Here is a 27,253-nt window from a genome sequence, read left to right as displayed (position 1 = left end):
CCAGCTCTGATGCTTTAATGTGCACGGTGCATTGTCCAACACAGTCCAAAGTACTCTAAGCAACACTACCTCCAGTCTCTTGCAGAGAAGAAAGGTTCATACCCCAACAGCTCTTGTCGGCAGCAAGTCTTTTTTGGTATTCATCATAAAACTTCCTTTTTAGACATTTTGGCGTAGTTCTGATCAGGCCAAATCCTGGTATTTTCAATTAGTACTACCTCAAACTTCTCTTGATACCAAGTGTCTTTCCTACCAGTGGCCCAAGTAGAAAAAGATGAGATGCAGGCCATCTCTATAGGAGGGATACATTTGAGAGAGAAAGTGGGCACAACATCTTCCACACTGAGGCAATGCAAAGACAYGAGTTACCTCTCCAAAGACACTGGAGTAAGATAAGGAGGACACAGTGGTGGAGCACATCTTGAAATCTCTGCATTTACTCCAGGTCAGGTATCCTAGCAGAGCRTCCATGTGGAGAACAGTAATTTGCTTGCAGATTCACAAGCCCTACTTCTCCCCTAGTCAGCTCCAGAAAGGATGAACCTACCTGAAATTGGMGAAGGAGGATTTACACAAGACACTTTCCTCCCAGGGCTTTGAAAGCTCATCCCAGACTGATGTGACCTGTGGAAGGTCARCTGGAGACTGCTGGATCCACAGCTCTTCTATGACTAGTGCTATTGGATGGGAACAAAAGGAGTCACTGGCCTGACAGACAGTGTCGGGGCTCTTGAGAGATTTAGAGGATTAAGTAGAAAAAGAGAAAGGGGATTTCCCGTGCATTTGCCGTGTGCACTCATGCTCCCTGTGTCATGCACTGCACTCACACACACACACACACAAAAGCCTACCTTTATGTACACATCTGTCTGCTCACACTTGTACATGCAAAGATGAAAGGGAGTATCCCATCCCAGCAGAGCTGTCTGATTTTTATGGCTCTTGCCCTAGAGCATGCAAAATATCTGGATTGTGAACTGATGCTGGGAAAATACATCTGTCGGCTCCTGCAGGCGAAGCTGGGGGCAGTGGAGCAGGGCAGTGAAACAGCTATTTCCCTTTGACATGATGGGAACTGGAGGAACATGGGCCAGGAGCAGGGAGGCTGACAGGACAAAGTCAGACAGCAAGAAAGGATGCCTCATATTGAAAGAAACTCTGGAGTCTGGAGGTCATACGGTTGGCAGCCTTGATGCTGTGTTTTGCACTTTAAGAATTGTCCTTTTCCCCTATCTCTCCAAAATTCCTCCTGTGATACTTCTTCAAATGTATTTTCTTTCTCTCCATGAGTTTTTGTCAATTCTATGTTAGAGCCACACASAGTTTGGATCTTGGATTTGGATTTTAAATAAGTTTTGTTTCATTTTCACATACCGGACCCTAAATAGAGAATCATCAGTCCATTGGACTCAAAAGTTCAGACCAGAGCTGCAGTACTTTAGCCACAGTGCCCTGACATGGATGCTTTCCCAGGACTTACGGATAGATGGGGATGGTGGACCAAGAGGAATTAGAGGGTTTTGATATCTATCTAAGAAGGATCAGCAGACTCAACTAAATAGAAAGTATTTTCAATAACCATCAGTTAAGGAAGATAAAGAACAGAGGCTCTGCAATGATGGTGACCATCCAAAAGAGGAAGAAATAACTGAGAAAGCTGAACAAAAGCAAATGACCCATTCCAAGCCAATCTGCTAGAGAGAGAAAAAAAAGAGAGAGAAGTGAGGTTACTACATACTGTGTATGTGTGTAAGCAGCTTCATGAGCTGGGTGAGTGACCACATGCAACTGAGAGCAGTCTCTTGTCCTTCCCAAGGCCCTTTCCCATGCAACAGATCTCAGCTCCCACCTCGAAACAGACAGGCTAACACTGACTTCACGTCTCCAGTCTGTCTTTCTATGCAACATAACTCAGAGGATCTTAAAGAAGGGATTTGACAAMGTCTTTAGTTGAATGGATAGGCGAGTTCCTTCAGGAGTTCCCCAGGACATCATATGGAGTCCCAGCTCTTACTCCTTTGCAGTCATTACTCTTTTCTGAGGGATCCCTGAGGGGCTGAACTGCTCATCCAGCTTAAATCTTGGGACAGGTTACACCAGTGAGTTACAATTAACCTGCAAGAGTGACATGGTATGGGGCTTACAGCAAGCACATCAGGCCAACACTGCACTACCATTACTGCGAGGAGCTGCTACTGCAGGCAGAGGATTTAACATTGGCATTGAATATGACCTTCACTTCYGCTGCTGTGCAAACTAATGCAGGAGAAAGCATGACAGAGCATGGCACTCTCTGGAGACTGGGCTTTGTGTGAATGCATGTCTAGGGAAAGGTAATGCTATTTCTTGCTCATTCCCAGCTTTTAAGGCCTTATTGGTCCTGCCAGGTGGAGAGCAAGGCTAAGGTGTTTGCAAGTGTCCTTTGGAGTTGTCCTTCCTTCCTAGCAGTGCTGACCCTTCCTCCATCAGATTTCTTTCTGTGGGAACTGGAAACACAAAGCAGCTCTGGGAACCAGTCCTAGCATTTTCCTTATTAGGCTCTGTTGCCTCCCAGCCTTGTCTGGTTGCCACTGTTCCGTGTCCTATCCAAGGGTGCTAGAGATGAAGTCAAAACATCACATCCTGTGCTAAAGTCCTACAGGGTCAAGGCAGTTGGAGCTGCAGGGTAGGTGGGCACACTGCTGGGTAGATGGGCACAGAGATGCAGAAGAAACAGGGCTGAAAGATGGCTGAGCATGGAATTGTGGCCTAAGATAGCATTAGGGCAGAGATTGAAGGYGTGTGCTTCCTAGCCAGGGAGGGACTCATTTCTTCTTGATCAATGTCTTCAGTGGAGGCATCTCTCCTGAGCTGAGATTCCCTGTACATTCTACAACATTTAAGAAACAATTAATTCAACTAACTGTTGGTATCAACTTAGCATCCTGCCTGAGACTCCAGGCACATCTCCCAGGGCTATTTTTAGTATCAAATTCTGTCCCCAACAAACAAGCTTCTCTACCATCCTACCATTCAGAGCCTACAATGAGTTTAGGTGGAGATAATTCTGTTTCTAGGTGGTGTATCCAAGGCCAGGCATCCTTCAAGGAGGAGGAAGACATGAATGAGGAAATCAAAACTGCAGAGGAGATTGACAGCYGGTTGAGGCAGAGATACTCATTCTCTATCTGTTTATGCAATGTCTGGAATAATGACCCTATGAAATGGCTGAGAGACCTCTAGAGCAGTGCTGCTTTAGTGAGATATTTCAGCATTTGAGCTGGGTACCAGGAAATGCTTGAATTTGTGCAAATAGCTTCTTTATCTGCCATGGCCCATCTGGGCCCAACCTCAGAGTTATTTGCAAATTCTCTGCAGCTGCCTGCCTGGATCACAGCTGTGCCTAGGGACCACTTGTTGTTGGGTGGATCCTGTGATGGTTCAGTCTCTGATGGACACTGTCTGCACCGATGTCAAGGCAGCCTTGGCTGTGTGGCATTGACATACCTGATCTGAGCCTAGCCCTTTTCCAGTAAACAATAATCCTGCTGCTGATGAACTTGTCATGGGGCAAGACACTCCCCACTCTGGCTGAAATTCAGGAGGCCTCATGTCAATGTCTGCTGACCCCTGACACATCCCATGGTATGCTCAGCCATCAGCTCTTACTCCCAAAGATAAACCTCCCTATAGGTCCTTTGTCAGACCTGCCAGCCGCATGGGGATGTCTTGGCTGCTCCATAGCACTTCAAGTAGCTCTAGGTGCCTCCGTTCAGGTAGCTGAATCCCTCCATCTGTGCCCATGAAGGAGGATGAGTTAATATATGCATCTTTGCAGCCCAGGGTATCTCCAGGTGTGAAAGCTCTTTTCACTTCAGTGCCATTTARTGGAAAGTCTCCTGTTTTCTTATCAAATCCCTCTTTTTCTGTACTTTTTCTTACTGAACTATCTTAAACTCTTGACTTATCAGATCCTCCCCCCGCCCCGGGAAATTTTGCTGGTGCAGAAAGAATGGTGCCAGCTGGTTTCCCAACCTCTCCTCATGATGTCTTTTCTCCTTTGCAGGTCCCTTGCATTAGGCCAGCAGTATAGCTCCCTGGGGTCCCAGCCCATCCTCTGCGGCTCCATCCCTGGCCTCGTTCCCAAGCAGCTCCGCTTCTGCCGGAACTACATTGAAATTATGCCCAGTGTGGCTGAAGGAGTGAAGCTGGGCATCCAGGAGTGCCAGCACCAGTTTCGGGGCCGCCGCTGGAACTGCACCACCATTGATGATAGCCTGGCCATCTTTGGGCCAGTCCTGGACAAAGGTAAACAGTGAAGGGGTTGGCTGGTGGGGGAACAGTGTTGCCAGGACGAGCATATCTCCACTTGGCTTTTGGCCATCCCTCCAAACATCCTACTACGATGTGTGCTGTTGAGAGGGGTCAAGACAAGAGCCTRTTCCCTTCCCAGGAGCTCTCAGTAGGGCCAGGTGAGACAAAGTACAGGAAAGGGAAGGTCTAGCCATGAATGCTCACAYATCCTGGGTCAGGAAGACCCAGGAGAAAGCCAAGGAGAAGGGTTAGAGCTGACAGCTGGCCCAAGAGTTGCATGGTACTCAGGTCTAAGGCAAAAGGAGAGYGCCTCCTCTGAGGAGTCTTTTAAGCCCTTCCTTAGGGTCAAGGTAGGGCCTTTGCTCTATGTCTGTCATGCTGCAAAAGGCATGTGGCACTGTCTGCCCCTGCAGCCCAGTGGTCMAGATTTTCCCCTGGCACTGAAAAATCATCATTGAAGTCTATGGTCCTGATGAGGCCTAGTCTGGATTTCAATATACCTTTTGCCAGATATGTCCAAAACCATCAGGGATTGGAACAGAAGCTGTGGAAGTAAACCTATTTTCCTTCTCTTCTCCCCCACAACATAGGCTTGCTCCCCTCCATCACCTCCTCCTGAAAAGCCGCCTTTCTAGATCCACTGGTAAGGATCAGACACAACGGAAGCACATTGATGAGCTGAGAAAAGGCTGAGAATCCCAAAAAGGTCACAGCTTAGGCATTACACTGACAAAAATGAGATGTTGGGCCCCAAGACAGTTGGGCACCCATAGCATTAGCTGATGCTGGAGGACCTTGGTGGCAGATAACCTACCCCATATCTCACAGAAGGTCAGTTAGTAAAGCAAGACCATAAATTAAAAGGTATTCACATGGAACTGAATCATAYGGCAGATAGAAACTCCCCCACCCTTCCATCCCAGCCCATGGCTCTCACTGATGTACGAAAGCACCGAAGGATGACTCACAGCTACAGTTTTGCTCCACTTGAAGGAATCTTTCCTGGAGATCTGAGGCCTGGAGCTCCTCTGGGTAGAAAAAAGTGCAGCACGCTCATAGCAGCAGCTGGTCTGCCCTTCCCAAAGAGCCTGCAGACTGCATGGTCTGGCACTGAATGTTGTCCATGCCACAGCCACAGGTTTGAGAACCTCTTACTCCTTCCAACCTTCCTTTCTTCAGGAAGAAAGGGRTGGGCTGCACATTCACATGAGTCTACAAGCACCATCAATTTGTCTGTTAGGATCAAATCAGAAATGCTTTGCTGAAGGCAATTGCTCAAATGAAGTAGGGAACTAACGAAAGCCAGGATTTCCATCAAATGCCTTTCGCTGACTCCATATTCAGTTTAGCTCAAGTGACATCCACAGATAATACCTTAGTTTCACAGCTTCATATACAACCAGAGCCATTTCTGAAGCTTAACTTCACTGGCGTTGATACTTTCTGAGTCTCTGCAGTCCAGTAAGGTCTGTTTTTTCGAAAGAAATTATTCTTGCCATCGTTGCTGCCTTGGAAATGGAAATAATGGTAGCGTCTTTTAAGAAATTAAGTTTGAAAGCTAGAACATTAGACTATTTCATAATAGTCTCCTGCAATGTGCATATCTCCTGATGAGTCTTTCTTACAAAACTACAATACTCTGCATATGAGCAATCCTTGATATTTTTTTTTTCAAATTTCAACCTTCCAATAGTGGTACAGTTTCAAGAGACATCAATAGTATCTTTCAGTGAAAATGACTCACTTGGGTTAAAGGGAGATTCATTGCTGAAATCAGATTGCAAAGTCACATAGGTGTGTTGAGATCCAATTCCCTTCTGATTTGCCAGGGTGTTTTTCTGGATAACTATAATATTTACAACCAAATAATTTGTCACCAAATCTTGTCATACTGCAGCTTGCTGCCTAATAAATGCATGTCATAAACTTCAGCACTTACAAGATCAGAAAGTTTTAATTCTTATAAAAACTGTCATAAAAAAACTTTTAAGTGCATTATGGAAGAACTATTATAGCATTCAGGCACTCAAAATCTCTCAACGCCATTTCTGTCAGCGTTAAAAAGCTTAAAAATTGGATTTGAACTATTCTCCCTTAATGAGCAAACTGAACTTTGAATTTATGAAGAATATTTTAAGATTCTTTCAGCTGCAGGGAGTAGAGCAAAACCTCACATGCAGGCATGCCTCAACATTTCCATGCACTCCAAGCTGACAAATTAAAATATCATCCATAGCTCMGAAACTCTTCTGACAGATGGAGAAAAATTATTGAGCACCTCTGTTACACTGTTTCCTTGACGATGATGTAGCAATAGTTTACTGGTAATGCCAGGCAACTACCTTGAAACAAATATTTGTTCTCATGTCTAACTAATTAATACGTGTAGAATAGGTAAAATACACAGTATCATCTACAAATGATGATACTTCTTCAAAGTCCAGCCATTTGACTGTAGTTATTATTTACATTTTCAAATATTGCTWATGTCTTTCCCTGCTGTTTTGAAAATTAGTAAGCAGAGAAGGGATTGAACTCATCTCATCTCTGTAGTAATGAGTAACGCTAGGAAATATTTAGCTATTCCCAAGGTTTACAGCATCAGTAGTTGCAGAGAAAAACATACCCTTTTCAGCCAAATCTGTTTTCTCAGCTGAAGGAAGAGCTAAAGTTGGCGATAAAAAGGACCATGATAGATTTCATTAGCTATGATGAATCTGGGCAACAGCACCGTTTGTCCCTCCCAAGAGGACGTGGAGGTAGTTATGGATAGGGTTGCTGGACACTTTTGTTGCTTTCATAACATCATCTTCTCCCAMTCTGTAGTTCATCTTTCATAGCTGCAGTAATAACAAAAATCTGGAGTTTTGATCCTAGAAGCTGGAACCAGTGTCCGTGATCTTCCTCAGCTGCATGGTTTACATCTAGCCAGGCTCTGAGCACCTGTAACTGCTTGTGGCAATTGTTGCTATGTTGCTTCTTGTTGACTTCCAGGCAACCACAGCCATGACCAGGACACACAACAGGATGTAACGAGCCAACTAATAACTGATTAGTGGTAGGGCTCAAACTAAGATCACAATCACTGTTGCAGTTTGTACTATGCATTAGGCGAATAGACCGTAAATACTGAGCCCAAAGTAGTCAGTATTTAAGTAATGATTAATATCTGGATAAAATCACCTCTGAGTATCAAAGGATAACATTTAGGTTGCTCTCCTCTCCTACCCCCTTAGAGTCAATGTGTTTTAGAAAAAAAAAATCTTCAAAGATATACTTCTCACTAGAGCAGCACTAAAACTAAAATCACTACTACTACATCTTGCAAAGAAATTGAGGATGATTTCATCTTAAAKATGCTATAAAAGTATTAATCATAGCTGCTGCCAGTTAAGCAGAATTTAATYTCAAAAGCACGGTAATGTGGGAAAATGAGCAGTTAGCTGAGGTTTGGCTGTGCAGATCGCTTCTCGCGGTTCAAGCTCAGCTTTGCCTCCCTCCAGGCACATTGTCCCAGCTTTGAGCGCTGGTGTCAGTGTGGGATCACAGGAGATCTCTCCCTGGTGTAGCTTACGAGATTCCTGCCCCTCAAGTCTTTCCATGATCTCCTATCACATCTCCATCCTGCAGAGAGCTCATTTCTCTTTCCARTTTCACTGTACGTACGACTCTAATCTCTCCTTTCTCAGCCTCTTACGCGGCTTCAAATTCACCAGTGTTACAGGACAGCAAAACCCTGGGGACTGAAGTATTCTGATTTAAGGGCTGCTGAACACAGATCTTTGCTAAGGGCTCTGCCTAGAAAGACCTGATTGCCTCCCRTATGCCACTGCCCTGCCCAAAATTCAAATTCATAGGGTTTTTGCCCTAAAATCTGTGGAAGACATAGCTGGCTTTGGTTTCCTAGGGCCATTGTTTATCTTCCAAGAAGTTTTCTTTTTGCATGTCTTTTTTTTTCTCTAACCTGGGCTACAACCAAACAAAAATCCACAATCTGGGGTAAGATCATGTTTTTACAAGCAGATTCTCCAACATGATTTATACTGCAGGTGTGCAGTCTGGGGCAGCTTTAGGACACRGAGGGAGGAAAAACCTGCTTTCCTCTTTCTCTCTTCTCTCTCCCTTTTCTTTTTAAAATAAGGTCAGGGTTTATTAAAAGACAATGTTTCTTCCAGCCAAGTCCTACACCAAAGCCAACGTTAAGCCAACAGCCACATGCTGCTCCAGGACAGTCTGAGCAATCGTCATTCTTTGTGTTAGTGATGAAATACAGGACTTCATTCAAACTASAGGACCCAAAAAGAGCCAGTCATGAGTGTAAGGAGCAGGAATATACCAGAGACATTAAGAAAGGAGACTGACACCTGGGATAGAGAAGAGGTCTCTGAGAAGCAGACAGGACTCGATCTGCAGGACTGGATTTGGTAGGAGCCTTACAGAGCTCATACATTTCCCTACATGTAGATCAACCTGAGGAGTGCTCCTCTCCCTTTCTCCTCACAAAGAAGCTGGTCTTTGCTCTCTCTCCCCCTCCAGGCAGATGCCACTGGTTCTCCAGACAGGTCCTCCTCAACTCCAGGCAGGCTCGAGCCTCTTGCTGGTGGCAGCAGCCAGGGCTGCAGCTCCCAGTGCTCAGCTGCTGTGAGTGTGACAGCAGTGGGGCCAGGTGCAGAAAAGGCAGCTGGGCCYAGGCTGCCTTTGGGGTCCTTGTGTGTTTGGCTAAGCCCTTGACACGAGCTGTGAAAAAGGCAGACCGCACCAAGATAACCCATGGCTTTTCTCAGCCATGACACTTGCAGTCATTTGCATCTAAACAGGGGTGTGTGGGATCAGGGGGCCGTCTTGATATAAACTCAACAGCTTAACGGGAGGGGGAGGGAAAAGAGAGAGGGAGAGAGAAAAATAAGCTTATACTGATGAGAAAGAGCTAAGCTTCCTCCCCTACTGTGAGGCAGGGCGAGCGATACCATCCCAGCACTGCAGTCGTTTCAAATTGCTGCACCATTCACACGCCCTTTAGCCATTCTGATCCGGTGGCGGGGGGCTGGGGAGAGCCATCAATAGGGATTTCCCAGCCCGGCTGGCGGGATTGGAGGGTGACGGCAGGACAGGGGAACATTGCCCCGTTGCTACGAGGTGCTCTTGGGGAATGCCAGTGCTCTGTGCCGTGGGTACGCTGGCCCGGCGGAAACATTCTGCATTATGCTGGTAATACAGTGTGACACTGCGGGAACAATGGCAAATTGAGTGTCCCAGCAGGTAACGGGCCTGGCTGGGAGACAGTCGCAGTGGTGCACTGTCAAGATCGCTCTAATCCTCCCTCGCGAGCCCCTCCCCTGGTTCTGGGAACTCTGCTCCCTCATTTCATCGCTGGGAAATTCTCCCGACTCCTTGCCCAGACCCAGTGGAGAATTTCAAGGCGACTCATTTGTGTTCGCAGCTCGCTCTTGCGGCTCCCCCCCGCAAAACTCGGAAAGCTCCGCTGGCAGAATCGGTGTCCGGCTTCTGTCGAACCGGGTGCTTGGGAGGCAGCTGAAAGAGGCAAACAGCCCCGGCACACACGGTGCTGAGGAACCGTCATCCAGCCGTGGCACCTCTAGTGCCAGCTCGGCTCTCAGGGACCATCTGTATTGCCAGCAAGGCCCGGGTTGCCAGGGCTGACAGAGCTACCTTCAGAGCAGCCGTGTGTGCCAGTGTCGGAGGGCACCGGACACTTTTAAAGGTGATTTTCAAATGTGGAGTGTGCCTCTCAGTTATTTTTTCCCCCAAGGATGGAAAGCAAATGCCCACCAGCAAGGAGTCGTTTGCGTCCTCCCCCTCTGCCTCCGACTTGTCCTGGTCTGAGGCCAGAGGGGCTCACTAGCTCATCTAATCTGATCTGCTTTATATCATAGGCCACCCAAATAGCCTTTGTCAGGCTGAAAAACTTGAGTTAGAGCAGTGATTTTCAACCTGTGGCCTATAGCCCCCAGTGGTCTCCTTAGAACTAGTTGATGGAAGATAACTAAGAGAAACGGGCTTTACACTGGTAGATAGGGGTTGGATCTCTACTGGAGTACTGGAGGCAGGTGGGGAAAGGAAGCAAAAGTTTGAATTAAAAGTGAAAAATGCTGAGTAATCCCACCTGCAAAGACAGCATTGAGCAGCCTTGATTTGGGATTGTTAGGCATTTAGATCTCAGTTCCCAGTCTTGTATGAGAGGCTTTTCATGGCTGGCACATATCCATAAGTTGCCTGTTTCTATTGCTTGTAAAGGTTGAAGTTAGCTCAGAYTGAGATGTCTAATTTTTGGATGCTGAGGGAACAAGATCCTACCCCAGCAGAGAAAACCACAGGCTGAAGAGAGAGACCTGGAGCAGCCAAGACCTCCCCAGCATACAACATGAGACAGGAGATGCACCAAGGAGGTGAAAAGATGGCTCACAGCTCCTGCTCTGGAAGAAGAGGACAATCTCTAGGATCATTGCTGCTCTGAGATAGGGGAAAATTCTTGCTCCATCCCACATCTACTGATGCCTGCCCTGATCACTAAGGCCAGCTACACCCACGAGGCACCTGGAAACATTCTCTAAGCATGTGGAGGGAAAGAACGTGATCAGGAGTAGTCAGCATGGATTCACCAAGGGGAAATCCTGCTTAACCCATCTGATAGCCTTCTCTGATGGAATGACTGGCTGGGTAGATGAGGGGAGAGCAGTGGGCGTTGTGTACCTTGACTTCAGCAAGGCTTTTGACACTGTCTCCCATAACATACTCTGAGGTAAGCTCAGGAAATACAGGTTAGATGACTGGACAATGAGGTGGATAGAGAACTGGCTGAAAGGCAGAACTCAGAGGGTTGTGGTCAGTGGCACAGAGTCCAGTTGAAGGCCTGTAGCTAGTGGCGTCCCCCACGGGTCAGTCCTGGGTCCAGTCTTGTTCAACTTATTTGCCAATGAATATGAATGGATGGTAGCTGATACATCAGAAAGCTCTGCTGCCATTCAGAGAGACATGGACAGGCTGGAGAGTTGGGCAGAGAGGAACCTTATGAAGGTCAACAAAGCCAAGTGCAGGGTCCTGCACCTAGGGAGGAATAACCTCATCCACCAACACAGGTTGGGGGTTGACCTGCTGGAAAGCAACTCTGCAGAGAAAGACCTGGGAGTCCTGGTGGACAGTAAGTCAACCATGAGCCAGCAATGTGCCCTTGTGGCCAAGAAGGCCAATGGTATTCCGGGGTGCATTAGGAAGAGTGTTGCCAGCAGGTCGAGGGAGGTGATCCTCCCCCTTTGCTCAATCCTGTTGAGGCCACGTGTGGAGTACTGCGTCCAGTTCTGGGCTCCCCAGTACAAAAGAGACATGGAACTACTGGAGAGAGTCAAGCGTAGGGCTACAAATATGATTAGAGGCCTGGAGCATCTGTGTTATGAGAAAAGGTTGCAAGAGCTGGGCCTGTTTATCATGGAGAAGAGAAGATGGAGAGGGGATCTTATCAATGTCTGCAAATACTATAAGGGAGAGCGTCAAGATGATGGGGCCAGACTCTTTTCAGTGGTGCAAAGCAAGAGGACAAGAGGCAACAGGCACAAACTGAAACACAGGCAGTTCTATCTGAACATGAGGAAAAATTTCTTTAATGTGGGAGTGACAGAGCAGGGGAACAGGTTGCCTAAGGAGATTGTGGAGTCTCCTTCTCTGGAGATACTCAAAACCCGACTGGATGGAATACTGTGCAACGTGCTCTAGGTGACCCTGTTTGAGCAGTGGGGTTGGAGTAGATGATCTCCAGAGTTCTCTTCCAGCCTCAACTGTTCTGTGATTCTACAGTGCACCAAAGACATCATCCACTAGCAACAGTACTCCAAACACCACAGACCCCAACGATCTGCCTTCAACACATGCATGTTCTCCTGCACGTTGGGAAGTGAGGTGGGATTGACTCCAATGACAGCTAGTGTGATTTTAGAGAACTTAAGCACTGATGAATCCAACATCACTCTCAGCTTCTCCCAAAGTTTACCTTCCCCTGAATGAGAAGTGGAAGAGCCATTGCATTAGGGCAAAGACAAGCTCAGTTCAGAGTTGTGGCTTCTCTAGCCCATCTCCCATCTTCTACAATGGCTTCCTGAAGAATTAGCATACCTAGATATATAATGTTGGAAATACTTTTTTTCAGTTTGATGGCATATTTTCCATCTGTAGGTAATCTGAGTGCAAGACTTCCAAAGATGTGATATTAATCTCAGAGACCTAATAGTAGGAAAATCCTACCATATTAAGTGAATGAGGTCATCTCCCTCTGCACACTCTAATGCTAGGTTTAGGTATGCAGTGATTTTTGGTGGCCTCTTCCAGTTCTCTGCATTTCTTCTTCAGACTGCCTATTCACTTTTGTCTCCTTGCATGTTGCACAAGGGATGTAAGGAAGTAAACCTCACGTTTACTTATCCTATTTCAAGTCCTGAGTGACCAAGTAACATCTAATTGCTGAAAGATTGTCCATTTCTCATTTCCAAATAATGCTCTCTTACTTACAGGGTCCACAGTTTGGATCAGGAACTGCCACAGAACCTTGACAGAGGTGTATTCCATGACAGTATTTTTTGATAGTGCTTCTAACAACTCATCAGTTTTGTCCAATAGCAGCAGACCAAGAAAGTCTGTCCAGATGGCTGCATCGCAGACATTGTTTTGGACATACTATTCAGAACTGCTGCCCATGCTGCCATCTCTGGTGTCTCCTACTCTTGGGGCCCAGGGGTGCACTTCAACGTCGGTCTTTGGTCATTTCTACCCAGAACAACCCACTCTGAATAAGAGATTCCTTGTGCTTACAACAGCCATCACTGAGTAAGGAAGAGCCTCAGGCAAAGGCTATGGTGTGCAAGTTGGAGGGGTTTCAGCACACGGTGAAGAGCAGCAGCTCCTCATTGGCCCCAGGCAGATGAGACACGTTCAGCGGTTCTAGGCAGGGAGCAGGCCCAGAGCAGACAGTTCTAACCTGGTTTCCCACCCATCCTGCTTGGCCCTACTGTCCTGTTCAGAGCCAGCTGACTGTAATAGCCTGTCATTGCAAACATCTTTCTTTGATGGCTTCTTCATAACTTGGCTGCTACTGTCCAAAATCCAGGTCATTCCTGTGCCAGGGCCTCACACACTGACCAGGGAAGCTCCTAGGTGGAAGAGGTGATAGACAGAGGTGCTCYGGTTCAGCAAATCCGTTACAGCTTGGTGTGGAGTATTTCTTTGTTTTGTTCCCACCTCCTGCTCAGGTATCTGTTCTACTGAGTCATTTTCTCTCTGTTAGCACAAAGGATTCCCACTTGCTCCCATTCCCAGCTCCCAGTCCACCTAGGCATCCTGGATAATTTATTTAACCCTTTGTTCAGCATTCATAGCTTCCAGCTTTTTGTTCAGGTTTGCTCCTCTGGGCCTGCCAAAATTCATCCATTCCAATTGCGCACTTGGAGCATGCCAACAGAGTCACAGAAGAAACTTGAGTCTCCTCCACTTTGATTTCCTCCAGTTTTGTTCCATAATTAACGAGCAACTGCAAGGTCATCTCCATACCCTAGGGTGGTTTTAGCCCACTGCAGAGCCAAGTGGTTAATTAGATTCAGGGATGAAAGAGCAAGTACATGAAGATGAACAGCCCAAAGGCTCTGCTATCAGTCTGGAGGAGCATTTCAGCCTGGAGAGATGTTCCAACACATGTAGCAGAAGCAGAAGTGACTCAGCCAGCATCCCATCTTGAACTCTCAGCCGGTCTCATCCCAGTGCACACAGGTGTCTGTCCTCCACCAGCATGTGAACAAGCCTTTGCTATCATTGTCACAGCAGCCCACAAACCTCTAAAAGTCTCTTCCTGCCTGCCAAAGGGTCAGAAGGGATATCTTCTACTATCTCACTTTGTTTCAAGATCTCATTTTTGGGATAAGATGGTCAAAGCTTAACTCTGAAACATTATTTCATTGGGATGGATTGCCTCGAAGCTACACTGTGTCGGGAGGGCCCTGCCGCACAGCCACACAGTCTGTCTTTGCTCACAACTGCTCAGCCAGGTGTGCTGCATCTCTGGGGCAACTTTGGTTTGACCATGTATGGAGTCAATGGGTGCAGAGTCATGGGAAGGGTTTTTGTGGTCAGTAGCAGTCACTGCTGGAAAGTCACATTTGGTCTAGTCTAGATATGCTTAACTTTAATTTCTAGCTCTAGCKCTGCCATTGTCTGTTCTGTATAATCTGAAATCATTTCCCCATTTCAGCACATAGAGAAGTTATTTCATCTCGCCTTGGACTAATTCCAGGCATTGATTCCCTTTGCCCTCTCTGGGTTTCCGGTCCAAGAATTATTCCAGTAACTCTTTTCTGAGTGCTGCTCAAGCTTACACTGTCCTTTTGTGTAWGCATGAGCAGCAGCACTGGATCAAATACTGTACCCCTTCAATTTGGGCCAAATACTATACTGGTAATTTGCAGAGTTGGAGTCATGCTTCTCTCCTACTYGCTATTCCTGCCTGCGTGCTTCAAAGGGCAACCAGCAGCCACCAGCACCACCTGATTCAGAAAATGTTAATTGAAAAATGAACAAATAACTTTTTTTTTAATGAAATTTAGATGATCCTGAAGGAGGCTGGTAAGGAAAACAAAAAGTGTTACCCTAGCAAATAATCCCCTGGACTCTTTTTATTCCCAGCCACGCGAGAGTCTGCCTTTGTCCATGCCATTGCGTCAGCAGGTGTGGCCTTCGCTGTAACCCGCTCTTGTGCCGAGGGCACCTCCACAATCTGCGGCTGTGACTCCCACCACAAAGGGCCTCCAGGAGATGGCTGGAAATGGGGGGGATGCAGTGAGGATGCCGACTTCGGAGTGCTAGTGTCCCGTGAATTCGCAGATGCTCGAGAGAACCGGCCAGATGCCCGCTCAGCCATGAACAGGCACAACAACGAGGCCGGCAGGACGGTGAGTGCTCCGTCTAACACCACTGCTCCAGTGCTGGTCACCGCGCATGGGTGGGTGGCCCAGTCTGGCTCCTGCTACAGCAATAGACTTGCGCTGAAGTAACAGGACCATGATAAAGCCCAGGCAGGACCTTTTGGGAATTATTCCCAGGATACCAGCAAGTTTCTGCTCCATCTCTCTCCAGAAGAAGGACAGCTGAAGCACAGCTTGCTTCCAGGGCAAACACCTCTCAAAGCAGCACAGGTTTTCTCAATTGATAGACACCCAGTGCTAATTTCCAAGGCCCCAGTCGTTGATGATCCAGGCTTTCCTCCAAGGCAATTCCTTCCTAAACTCCCCTATGTGTTTTATCATCACACAGAGACATAAGGCAGAGCATGGGCAGGACCTGCATCTTCCCACTGCCCAGGCAGCCCTCAGGTGCTCTGCTGAGTAGCCAGCATCATACGCAAAATGCCAAATACCACAATGTGCTCCAGGTCCAGGACACAACACATTCAAACCTTTTGCATTATTTATTGCGTTATTGCCCTTGAACTCTGGTTACACATTATGACCTTGTCCTATCTAGTGATTTTTACCGTAGGCAGGCAACTACACAACTGCCTGCTCTAGGCCACTGGCGAATTAAACACACTTTAAGCTGTTACAGTGAGAGCTTTCAAATAGCTAAACACCCAGGAAAGTATCATTTTTCCATAGCCACAATAGATAGAAGTGGAAGGGCAGAAGCTTGAATCTGTAATGCATGTTAACAATGACTGATGACTTCCTGTAAAAAATCGTGTAAAAATTTAACAATAATCAGTGATTATTTTGCTCCCCGTGGATGAGATTTCTGGGGAAGACAGTGTAACGTCCTTAGATTTACAATTTCTTTTTCTTTCTAGTGCAAATTGACAGACTCGAGATATAAAATGAAAAGTTGTTTGTAAAGCTATGACCTGGATCAGCCTAGAACCATGTTGTGTGAGAGAAGTCACCTAACCCTCAACTGCTCCAGGCTCTGATTTCCCACCAACAGGGCAGGAARGACCATGACACTTGCAATAGAAGGATCTTGAGAAAAACATCTTACTTGCTCCACAGTAACAGTGCTCAACATTATTTACTGCACTCGCAGCAGCAGGGTTTGGGTCTAACTTTCAGAGCTGTGGGATACCTGCCCTCTAGTTGACACCTCTAAGTGTTTGATGTGTTTGGAAAGCAATCGCAGAGCTGTCTCACTTCAGACAACACATTCTGGAGGGAAGGAAGGTAGCAGTAAGAGAATTTTGCCCTAAGTGACATGCCAAGGGGTAGAGAGAGAGCCTGTTGCAAAAGTTTCTTTAGAGCATATGCTCAAGTCTCAGTCACGTCCTGATGTTTCTCTAGTGCAGCATATCTGACTAGAGTTGTTTCTGCCATACGCCATAGCTCCAGTGAGTTTTCAGCCCCAGACCAAGCTCAGATCAGACATCTATATCCAGTTAGCAAAAGGTGGATTTGCAAGCAAATTATCGGGGTTGTAATCTGTTGCTGACTGCCTGCTTTTTCTCCTCTGGACAGACCATTCTGGATCACATGCACCTCAAGTGCAAGTGTCACGGTCTTTCGGGAAGCTGTGAGGTCAAGACCTGCTGGTGGGCCCAGCCAGACTTCCGGGCAATTGGTGACTACCTGAAGGATAAATATGACAGCGCCTCCGAGATGGTTGTTGAAAAGCACCGAGAATCTCGGGGATGGGTAGAAACTCTCAGGGCCAAGTACGCTCTTTTCAAGCCACCAACAGAGCGAGATCTGGTCTACTATGAGAACTCCCCCAACTTCTGTGAGCCCAACCCAGAGACAGGCTCCTTTGGTACAAGGGACAGAACATGCAATGTCACCTCCCATGGGATCGATGGCTGCGACCTGCTGTGCTGTGGTCGTGGCCACAACACCAGGACTGAGAAACGTAAGGAGAAGTGTCACTGCATCTTCCACTGGTGCTGCTATGTGAGCTGCCAGGAGTGCATACGTGTCTATGATGTCCACACATGCAAGTAACCATAGGTAGGTCTCCAGCTGAGGGGAGGTTGCTCCAGAGCTGGGCCAGGAGTTCATCGGTCCTTTGATCAGCTTCCATATGGTGGCCTCACGCTTCAGAGGATGATACAAAAAAATCCCAAATCTCTTGGCCAGTTTGGCCAGGGCAAACACCTTCGTATAGCCAGCACCGGCACTGCAGAGAAGACTCACAGTATCACCAAGTCTTGCCCAAGCAAGGTGCTTTGAGGCTAGACCTGACACCACAGACATGTTAGATCACTTATCTGCTGACTTTTCATGCTGTTTGGCATGATGGACTGCCCAGGAGGAGGGACTTCACAGGTCCAAGTGAGGCAGCAGCCACAGGGACCAGACAGTATGCTGCTAACAAGGCATGCTCAGAGCTTCCAGCTCTGTCCTCTTCTGGAGGCCTGGCCCATGTAAAMGCTAATACAGGGTTTCAAGCAGGAATTAATTTGACACAGTGAAAGCTGAACTAATACAGGCTTCCTCTGCCTGCTTGCAYAGATTGTCCCACTTTCAGTAGATGMAGCGTGAGAAGGAAGGAAAGGAGCCAGCTCCCCACACTAGCCAGGCTCTTTCCTTCCAAGGAGATGATTTTGGGGAAACAATTATGTTTAAGTGAGCTTGTGAAGGGAGCTTTACAGCCAGTCTCTCCTTTCACCTCCTGCTTTGCCGTCTTTGTTCCTCACCCCCTGAGATGGCAGGAAACCAGAGTCCAGAACTGATTCTCTGATGTATGGCACAAGCCTCAGCTAAGAGCAGAGTGGACACGGTGAGGTTGTGATCTTCTTTGAGTTGTGTCACYACCCCATCAGGCTGTGTAACTGCCAAAGGGAGATCTTTACGGTTTTGCAGGTCTCCTCAGGCAGCCCACAATCAGAACCGGGCAGATACACATTGTTCATGCACCTATTAACTAAGCATCCCTTAATACAATCTTTCATCACAAGATGAGCTCACAGCATCTCTCCAGTAACAGGACACAGGCCAGGTTAGCTGCTACACCTGCTTTTAGTATCAATAACAGACAAGSAGACAGAAGCTATGGCAAAGAGACTTCTGTCCAAGTCTTCTCATCAGCATTTCTTCTCAGAATTGTTCAAACCACCTTGTCCAGCAGGAGAGGCTAGGGCAGATGGGAAGAGTAGACTCTACTGTGTTAAGCAGTATCACAACTCCAAGCAGACCTTTTCCTTCCCGTAGGATTATATTTTGAGCTATTAGCAATTCATTTATGAGGGCTTCAGCTCAAGCCTCGAAGCTCTGTAACAACAACATGGCTTTGGCCCCAGGTGTGGCCACACATGTCCCATAACACACYTCAGTGCAGAAGAAGCAGTGTTTGTCCCTCCTCCCACTCCCTGGTTTTCCTTGGCCACATTTCCCCTCCTCATCCCCGCTGGGCTCACATTTTCRTGGTGTATTAACCCTTGAAATTAAAAAAAAAAAAAATCTCTATGTCCTGGTAGGCTCCTTCACATACGATAGAGACYAAGATCAACCAGGTGACATCAGCAGGGTCAGATGCCACTTCTCATGTGCCAGTGATTTGACATAGGAGTTGCAAAAGGTGTCTTAAAACATCCTCTGTCCTCTACTCCACTCATTTGTCTAGTGGAAAGAGTTGTACCTTGTACTGCAAAAAGCAATAAAACGGGTAAAAGTTCCTGCATATGGAGCACAGTACCCGGCCCAGTCGCTCAGACCCGCGAGTGGCAAGAATCAGAACAAAATTCTCAGTTCCTCCTCTGCAGAGCATGATGAAGAGCTACCGGATTCAAGCAACCACATAAGCATCAGCTTTCTAAAATTAAAAGATCACAGAAGAGCTGAAGAAAACTCTGTCTCAGAAATAAGCCACCTTCTGATATGCATTCTATTTAAAAGTATATATTAAATCCTGTGTCTGGAAAGACTCCAAGTACCTGACTTTAAACAAAATCCCTTTCWTTTTTTTTTAATCGAGAAAAGGTATTTAATATTAAATAGAACATTTATTGCCTTGTAATTATTTTACTGTAGCCAGGTATTCTAGCACTGAATGGAAGATCTTTTTCCATCAATCTGCTGTATCCAAAGTTTTGTATAAAGTTGTAGAGGTTGATGTTTTTTTATTTTATATTCAGAAAATTTCTCTTTTTATAAGCATTATTTATTATACAATGTATATACTTGAGTTAACTAAGATTATATATTATATAAATATATATATTTGGAGAAAAATATATTTCAACTTGCATTTTTTGTGGTAAGCCATTAAAGATAAGGTTAAATATATATGTATATATATATGCCCTTGCCAGCTTGTGTGGTTTGCCTTTCAAGGTCACTTGAGTTCAGTGCTATGGCAGCAGTGGTGCTCCATCCACTTACTTAGGCACAGAGTCACGTGAATACAAGACAATGATGGCATCATGAAGCCAATACATGATATTTTACAGCAAAAAGCTAAGATTTTGATTTTGTAGAGTGCAGTACCACAGTGTACACACATTGCTAGATTACTGGACTAAAATAGCCTTTAGATAACAAGTTTGCTCCCTAAAAAAGTACTTACATGCTATCATTGATTCAGCTTTTGATTGTTTGGACAGACTAAGATCCAAATTTTCTCACTTAAAGACATATCCATGAACAATTCTGGGTGGGTATTTCTGCAGCCTCTCCCATACATGAATGATGCTTTTTACACACACACAATTTCCCACAGCACTGGCCTAAAACAGGGCTAGATATAGGGTAAAAAAAAAGAATCATCAATTTATACACAGAACAATTATATTTGCTTTTTTGTATAGCACTGTTTGAAACATCATGTTGCTTGTGCTGTACCAGTTCCAAGCTCTGTTTCACTGCACCAGGTTGGACACAGCACACTTCTGCCAGAGTGTCATCTCCTACTGTAGGGCACCAGTGACGCCTTCAAAGTTACACAAACACAAATAAAGTTTGGCTATCAATCCAGATGACTGGCAGCTCTGCCTTCATGGGCCTTTCTGTGCCTAGCATAAGCTTATGAGCATATTTTCCTTTGGAAGCTATCTGTATGTCTGTCTATCACCTTCTCCACCTCCCTCCACCCGCCCCAAAACCCAACAATACTTCCAAACTTACTTGACTTTGGCCAACAATTCAATTCACAAGACATTTGTAATTAGAAAGACATTTACATTTCTGTAAAGTCCAGGAAAAAGCAGCAACTGGATAAAGGAAAGAAGGGCAGGAAAAATGTGTCCATTATTGTTTAAAGCAATATAAAACCGCTCTTGTTAAGGTACAAGYGTCTTAGAGGAAATGTGATGGAAAGGAGCCAAGATGGGTCATTCTCTTCTGCCATCTCCCACCTGAGGTAAACACAATGGATGGAAAGTCACAGAATAGGGTGGAATGGCTTGGATGTCACACTAGCCAGTTTGTTCTGGTCTTCCAATTTGGCCTTCCCAAAGAGTGATACATCACCCCCTGCCTATCTTCAGCATTTCCCCAGCATTGCAGGGTCCAAGAAACTCTGGAATGGAGTGGACCAGAGCTCTTCTCAGAGCTCCTTTAGGACTATCTGTATTCAAGCTATCTATGCTCAGGTCCAACCAGCTTAGCATCTTTCTGGCTTTCAGCAGCCTGGGAAGCACTTGGCTATCTTCATGCCACACAGCAGCACTCAATACTTACATGTCTGTCCAACCACCCCCAAAGACACAGCTGTCTCTCAGATCATCACAAGTAGTTGTGCTTTTTATTGAATCCATTAATGTGCAATTAAACTAGGTATTTATTCATCAATATATCTCTGGACAAAGACACAATAAGGTTTACATCATTTACTCTGAAAAATAAGTTAAAGTACACTGTTGTCCCTAGGACTAGCAGAGGAAAGAAGAGAACAAATAAAGTCACAAGATCAAACACAAATGAAAAGGAGTAATAACCACTGGGACTCGCAATGTTATCACAATACAACAGCACTGCCAAAGGAAAAGAAACCAGAGTGCAGTGGTCAAAATACTTTGATTGCTGTAAGTATGCAAAAAAAAAAAAAAAAAAAAAAAAAAGACTAGAGAACCTTCACCTTCAGGCCTAAAGAATGTAAAACACCCTCCTTCCCTGGGAACATCGCTTTCAGTACAAAGCTGCTAGTCCTTACAGCGTGTCTAGTCAAGTTTAGGAAGCTACACTGACTAAGATCTCATAAATGGCTTTGATATTTTGCCCCACCAAATTGAGGTATGTTCTATGAAACTTATTAAACAGGTGGAGCCAATGAAACAGAGGAGAGTTTTCTCATGCAGTCAACAACAGCAGCATCTTACTGACGTTAGATGACCATTGGGCAAGGACCCTATAGCAAAGTCTGATACATTCCTTTACTTCAGTGCAAAACCGTGGTAACGTACATCTCATGGATGCCTGAGAGCTTAGCCTCCTCTCTTTCTCAAAGGAGGAATTTCAACCTTTGGTAATATGGCAGAAAAATAGAATATAATCAGCCTAGCTGATGCCAAAACTGCCTTCTACACTGCACTCATGAAGAGCTTTCAGGTTGGAACCAGCATCTCTCATAACTGTTTTTGAATTAACAACAAGTTCTGAAGCCTTAAATACTGGATTTGAAAGTTTCCTCTACTCTGATCAACGTATTTCTCTGCCTTCTTCCTATCATTAACGCCATTAGCCAGTCTCTCCTTCATTAGGCCACAAAATACCTTGGCATTAAAAAAATGGRTATTAGCATCTAGAAAATTCTAGATTATTGTGGTCACCGTCTTTAGGTTATCTGCCTGGCTCAATGGTTCAATGAGGCATATGACAACATAACTGAACAAGGTGTTCTTTAGATCAGAATAATAAAGAATAGGACTTTAAATACAACTTCACCACGGACTATCAGGTTTTATTAGAAGTCAGGTTTTCTTTCCCATCGTAGCAACTGGATGCTGGACACAAGTGAGCATGAGCTTCAAAACTTACATTTCCCCCATGCTAAAATCAAATGAGAACATAGCCTTGCCTGCACAGAGACAGAAGCACAGTGTTCTAGAAGACACTTCCACATGACATCAGTATATTAAAGACAAAGGATAAAGATACTGTATTGCACTAAACATGCAAATTCCACATTGGGTTCTTGGAAACGGGAAGCATTTCACTTTGTCCGGTGCGTTGAACACAGAAGAGTAAAGATCCCAGTGTATATTCTCCAGATTGGTCACTTTTCCAGCTGTTGATCTTGCGCTTGGTCCGTCTTCAGTCTAGGGAGCTCCTGCAAAAGAAGCCCAATGCATCAAGAAAGCACACAGGTGTATAAAAGCATCAAGCATTTACATGTAGCCAAGACAGTGTTGCGAACTTCCCCAGTACAGGTACTGCCCTGCATGTATTAGAAAGGCATTTTCTAGGAGATATCACAGTTAAGACTAGGCCTAACTATTCCCTGCGATACCTACACAGGAAAGAGTGGGACAGCTTTTACTCAAACAGCARAAATACAAGAAATTGAAGATCCAGATTTTAGACAATAACTAGCCAACTCCTATTAGAACGTCTTCTGATTTACTTTAGTTAAACAAAGTAGAACTGTGGTCCAATATCTCATTTAAATGTTAAAAGATACAGGTAAATGGAGAAAGTAGAGAATTCAGGCATGCAAGCCTTCAGGACCCCTCGCTGGTAAAAACTGGGGCACAGCTATAAGGAGAACCGATCTGATACACGGTTCTTCATATATAGGAGGACAGTTTCTCCTCAAAGAGGAGCGGTCGCCTCGTTTCCGAGTCCAGAAAAGAATTTTGAATAACCCTTTAAAATARAAGTACTTACGTTCCTTCTTCTCTCAGAAGGGCCAGGAATTTTTTCACCCGATACTCAGGATCCATCTACATACCAGACAAAACAGATCTCCGTTAACATGTGATACAATCTCCCAAATAGCACAATAATAAAAAGAAGCTACAGTCATAAAGCTAGCTAGAAGAATGTCTGTTTGCTTTGCCCATGCTTTGACCTGGCCAGAGATAAGCTTGCTTGTCCAGAAGGTATGCAGCTAACTAGTGGAGACATGGCACTGCACCACAACGCAAAGCTTACTAGCACAAGCATAGTGTGTTCATGTAGCCACAAGACAAGCCAACTTGGAAATACACACAATCGTTTCTATCAGATATTTCTGTTTTAATGGCAAACCTCACACTAGCTTCATCCCACAGAGCCCCTTCTAGCCTCAATCTGCACAAACTAGGCCTACTCTGTGCCTGCTTCTCCCTGCCCTTTTCCAGAGCTAGGTTAGCCTAAATTGTATAGTCAGGAGCAGAAGGGACTCAAGATTGCTCCATTTTTCCTCTGTTCCTTACTCCTTACATGCTCTAGATGCAAAAGTGCCAGAGGAGAGGAAGTGTACATGGTGGGTTAGCACGTTAGGCAGAGTTGAATCACTGTACAAAGATTCCAGAACTTCAGTATCAACTTTTGCTGTAGCTCTGTCAACCGGGAACATACAACAGGGAAGTAAGAATAAGGGCTTTAAGGAAACACACCCAGGCTGCCACCAGAAGCCACAAGGTTTAAATTCATGCATGTGTGTGCGCATCGGCTTGTTGAGCATCTGTACTGCGAAATACTTGAGGCAAACTGCCATCACTATATCAAAGTACAAAGAGCTGAAAAACATGGACAAGACTTGAGGAATGATGGGGGATTTGTTTTATTTTTAAAGAATATAGAAACAGGAATGAAGACTCCTATCCGAAATCCCTCCTTCACCAAGGTCAGGATACTATGAGTTTGGGTTATAAAAATTTGGTAACTGGGAACTGCCGGTTCTCAGAGCATCTTTGAGTTGTGTTGCAAGAGTTAGTTTGACCAGAAGGCTCCATCTTCTGTTTATTCTGTAATCTTCAGCAAGACCTTGCATCTCTAAWACACTGCCCAAAATACAGTAGGCTATTTCTGAAAATGTTCAGTAAATGCTACTACAAAACTGTCTTCCCAGCACAGGCAAGTGCTCTGCTAAAAAGGAGAACCGGAATTTATCCCCAGCAAAACAAAAATCCTTTCACCATRTGCCCTGGCCTCTCATGAAAGAGGYAGAAAAGGGACTCTTGAACTTATTCATATGCTTRATATTCCTAAAGGAAATCTTCCAACTTGAGATGTGAAAAATCTATCTACTTAAAGCAATGACCACTGCAACCAAGGGCAACACAAAAGTCTAAAAATAACTTGAAAGAAAATATATCTAAAAACAGTAGTGTTAATGATCATGCAAAGCAGGGAAGAAATAGCCTCAAAGTGTTTCWGCTATGTGCTAAGAAAAAACCCCCAAAACTGTAACTTCCTATCACTGCGAATATGTCAGCAAGGCYGATAGCTCAATACCAACTACTGAACTGCTTTCAGTTTAGAAAAATTGATTTGTTGAAACAAGATGATTTAAAAGAACTTACCAAGAATCACTGAGCTACTAAGTTGGGTTTTTAAACATGCAAAATAATATTCATAATGTTCAGGATCACAGCAAAAAAGAAAGGCTACATCACCACCTAAATCAGAGTTTGAAATGAGTAAGGTGCTAAGGTGCTAAGAGAGGGATCATCGTGCCACGTCACAAGAGATCAAGAAGTTTTCTGTTGGCAGTATCCCTCTAGTCTAACTCCTCTCCCCAGTCTCTACTGTTCAGCACATGGCTTTTAAGGGGAAAGCACCTCTTGTCACTATTTCACTTCTCTCACTTCTAACRGAAAAGCTGAAGTCAACTGGGATATGATTGTGCGCACATGGGCCACACATGCCAAACACTGGATTAGAGTTACCCTTCTTTGGGGGCCACATGGGCAATCCAACACTCAATGACTGAGCAGTTAGGCTATGACTCTCACCTGCCAAAGGGTCTCAGATCCTCTTTGTCCAACGAMTCTGGTCTGACCACAAGGCTGACCCTGATCTGAGCAGGAGACTGGACTAATGACATCCTGAGGTCTCTTCCAACTTCATTTATCCAGTGATAAATAACAACTGTACCACTTCTCTTCTGACTTTCTGGGTGTGCTAGGAACAGCTCGTACTTGGTCAAGGTGTGAACACAACTCCAGGTGGCCACATAGTGTCATATAGTGATGAAGTGCAGGCTAAGTAAGTGGGCAGTGCTGTGAACTGAAACTGGCTAAACTGCTAGGCTGAAAGGGCTGTGATCAGCAGCACAAAGTCCAGCTGGAGGTCAGTCACTAGTGGAGTCCCTCAAGTGTTGATCAGGTGGCCAATACTGTTTAACCTCTTCATTAAGGACCTGGATGATGGGACTGAGTGCACCTTCAGCAAGTCTGCAAATGATACAAAATTGGGAGGAGCAGCTGATGCACCAGAGGGTTGACTGCTCCTTAGAGACCCCTTGACAGGCTGCAGAAAYGAGCAGACAGCAATCTTACGAGGCTCAACAAAGGGAAATGACAAGTCCTGCCCRAAAGAGGAATAACCCCAGGCACCACTACTATTCCGAGGACCAAACAGCTGGAAAAGAGCTTTGTAGAGAAGGACCTGGGGGCCGTGGGAGACACCAAGTTCAACAAGGGCCACCAATGTACCCTCATGGAAAAGGTGGCCAACAGTATCCAGGGCTGCTTTAGAAAAAAACATTGCCAGAAGGCTGAAGGAGGTGATATCCTTCCCCTCTACTTGGCCCATCTGGAGTACTGTGCCCAATACTGGGCTCCCCAGTGCAAGAAAGACAGGCACATACTGGAGTGAGTCCAGTGAAGGGCCACAAAGTTGATTAAGTGACTGGAGGACYTCTCATACAAGGAGAGGCTGAGAGAGTTGGGGTTATTTAGCCAGGAGAAGAGAAGATTCCAGGGAGATCTTAGCAATGCATATAGATACCCAAYGGAAGGGAGTAAAGAGGGCAGAGAGAGACTCTTCTCAGTGGTATCTGGTGAAAGGACAAGAAGTACAAATTGAGGCACAGGAAATTCCATTCCAACAAAAAGTAAAACTTTATGGTGAGGGTGGTTGAATACTGGTACGGGTTGGATTGCCCAGAGAGGTTGTGGAGACACCATCCTTGTAGATGTTCAAAACCCAACTGGCCATGGTCCTGAGCAACCTACTGTAGTTGACTCTGCTTGAGCAGGAAGGCTGGACTAGATGATCTCCAGAGGTCCCTTCCAATCTGAATGAATCTTTGTTTCTGTGTCAAGAATGCACAGCACTGCTGTTGACAGCAGATGATATTTTGGCCACTACCAGATGTTCTATCTTTCCTGTTGCAGAACAGGCCTGCATGCCACCAGAAATCACTTGGAAAGATGCTGCATACAAATAGCAAGACACTTTTGTTTCCACCAAAAGATCTAATTACCGTCCAGAAAAGTCTGGGCCCATAAAGGCAAGAGGGAAAAACCTCACCTAAAGTAGAGTGTATGAAATCCATATTCAACCCTTAAAGCATAAAGCTTCAGTAGAATTGCACAAATACCTAAAGACAGTCCTCTCCTTTTCCAAAACATTTAGGAAAAAGTCTGAAGTCTGGCTATCTGTTGAGTAAGAAGGTATGTAGATGATTAGCCGCAATGGCCAAAATCTCCCCTGCTCTGAAGACATAATAACCGYGAAGTATGCCCTCTTCTTAGATGTCAGAAGGGGTTTAGAACACAAGAGCTCAAAGATCTACCAAGGTAACACCAAATTTGAGTCCTATGCTAATAAACTGGCTCACACGCAAGACAGTATGTCCAAATCAATCATTTCAAAAATCTATGGACAGTGTAGGAACACAGAGATCTGATCAAATGGCTGACTGATGCAAGATATCAGACAGATTTCTACAGAACTAAGGGAAAGCCTCCCATCCTTCTATTTTAAGAGGTCTCACAGAGGAAATGAGGTCAAATGATACTAAAGATGGAAAGAACATTACAYTGAAAATTAGGTTCAGTTAGCAGAGCTTATGTGTTCAGCACCTTCCTGCTCTCAGCAAGACTCACCCAAAGAGCAGGTCA

General features: G+C 45.3%; 2 protein-coding genes across 3 annotated transcripts in view; one reads left to right on the top strand and one right to left on the bottom strand.

The window, feature by feature from the left end:
- The window catches only part of WNT3 (Wnt family member 3), a 52,826-nt gene extending 35,471 nt beyond the window's left edge, over positions 1-17,355 (top strand). Inside the window, exons 2-4 of the mRNA XM_085316156.1 lie at positions 4,046-4,287; positions 14,971-15,236; positions 16,785-17,355. Of these exons, the coding sequence (XP_085172282.1) occupies positions 4,046-4,287; positions 14,971-15,236; positions 16,785-17,264 (988 nt within the window). The 3' untranslated portion in view covers positions 17,265-17,355. The remainder of the gene's footprint in view (positions 1-4,045; positions 4,288-14,970; positions 15,237-16,784) is intronic.
- Positions 17,356-20,981: 3,626 nt separating this feature from the next.
- NSF (N-ethylmaleimide sensitive factor, vesicle fusing ATPase) overlaps positions 20,982-27,253 on the bottom strand; it is an 81,353-nt gene continuing 75,081 nt past the window's right edge. For both annotated transcript variants that reach the window (XM_085316162.1, XM_085316161.1), the window contains exons 20-21: positions 23,085-23,140; positions 20,982-22,527 (exon numbers count right to left, since the gene is read on the bottom strand). In XM_085316162.1, the coding sequence (XP_085172288.1) occupies positions 22,512-22,527; positions 23,085-23,140 (72 nt within the window). In that variant the 3' untranslated portion in view covers positions 20,982-22,511. The remainder of the gene's footprint in view (positions 22,528-23,084; positions 23,141-27,253) is intronic.

This window comes from Rhea americana, unplaced genomic scaffold, assembly GCF_003343005.1.
Source record: "Rhea americana isolate MKP2758 unplaced genomic scaffold, rheAme1 scaffold_453, whole genome shotgun sequence".
Taxonomy (NCBI): Eukaryota; Metazoa; Chordata; class Aves; order Rheiformes; family Rheidae; genus Rhea; species Rhea americana.
The sequence above is the reverse complement of the archived record's forward strand: the minus strand, read 5'-3'. Positions and strand labels throughout refer to the sequence as shown.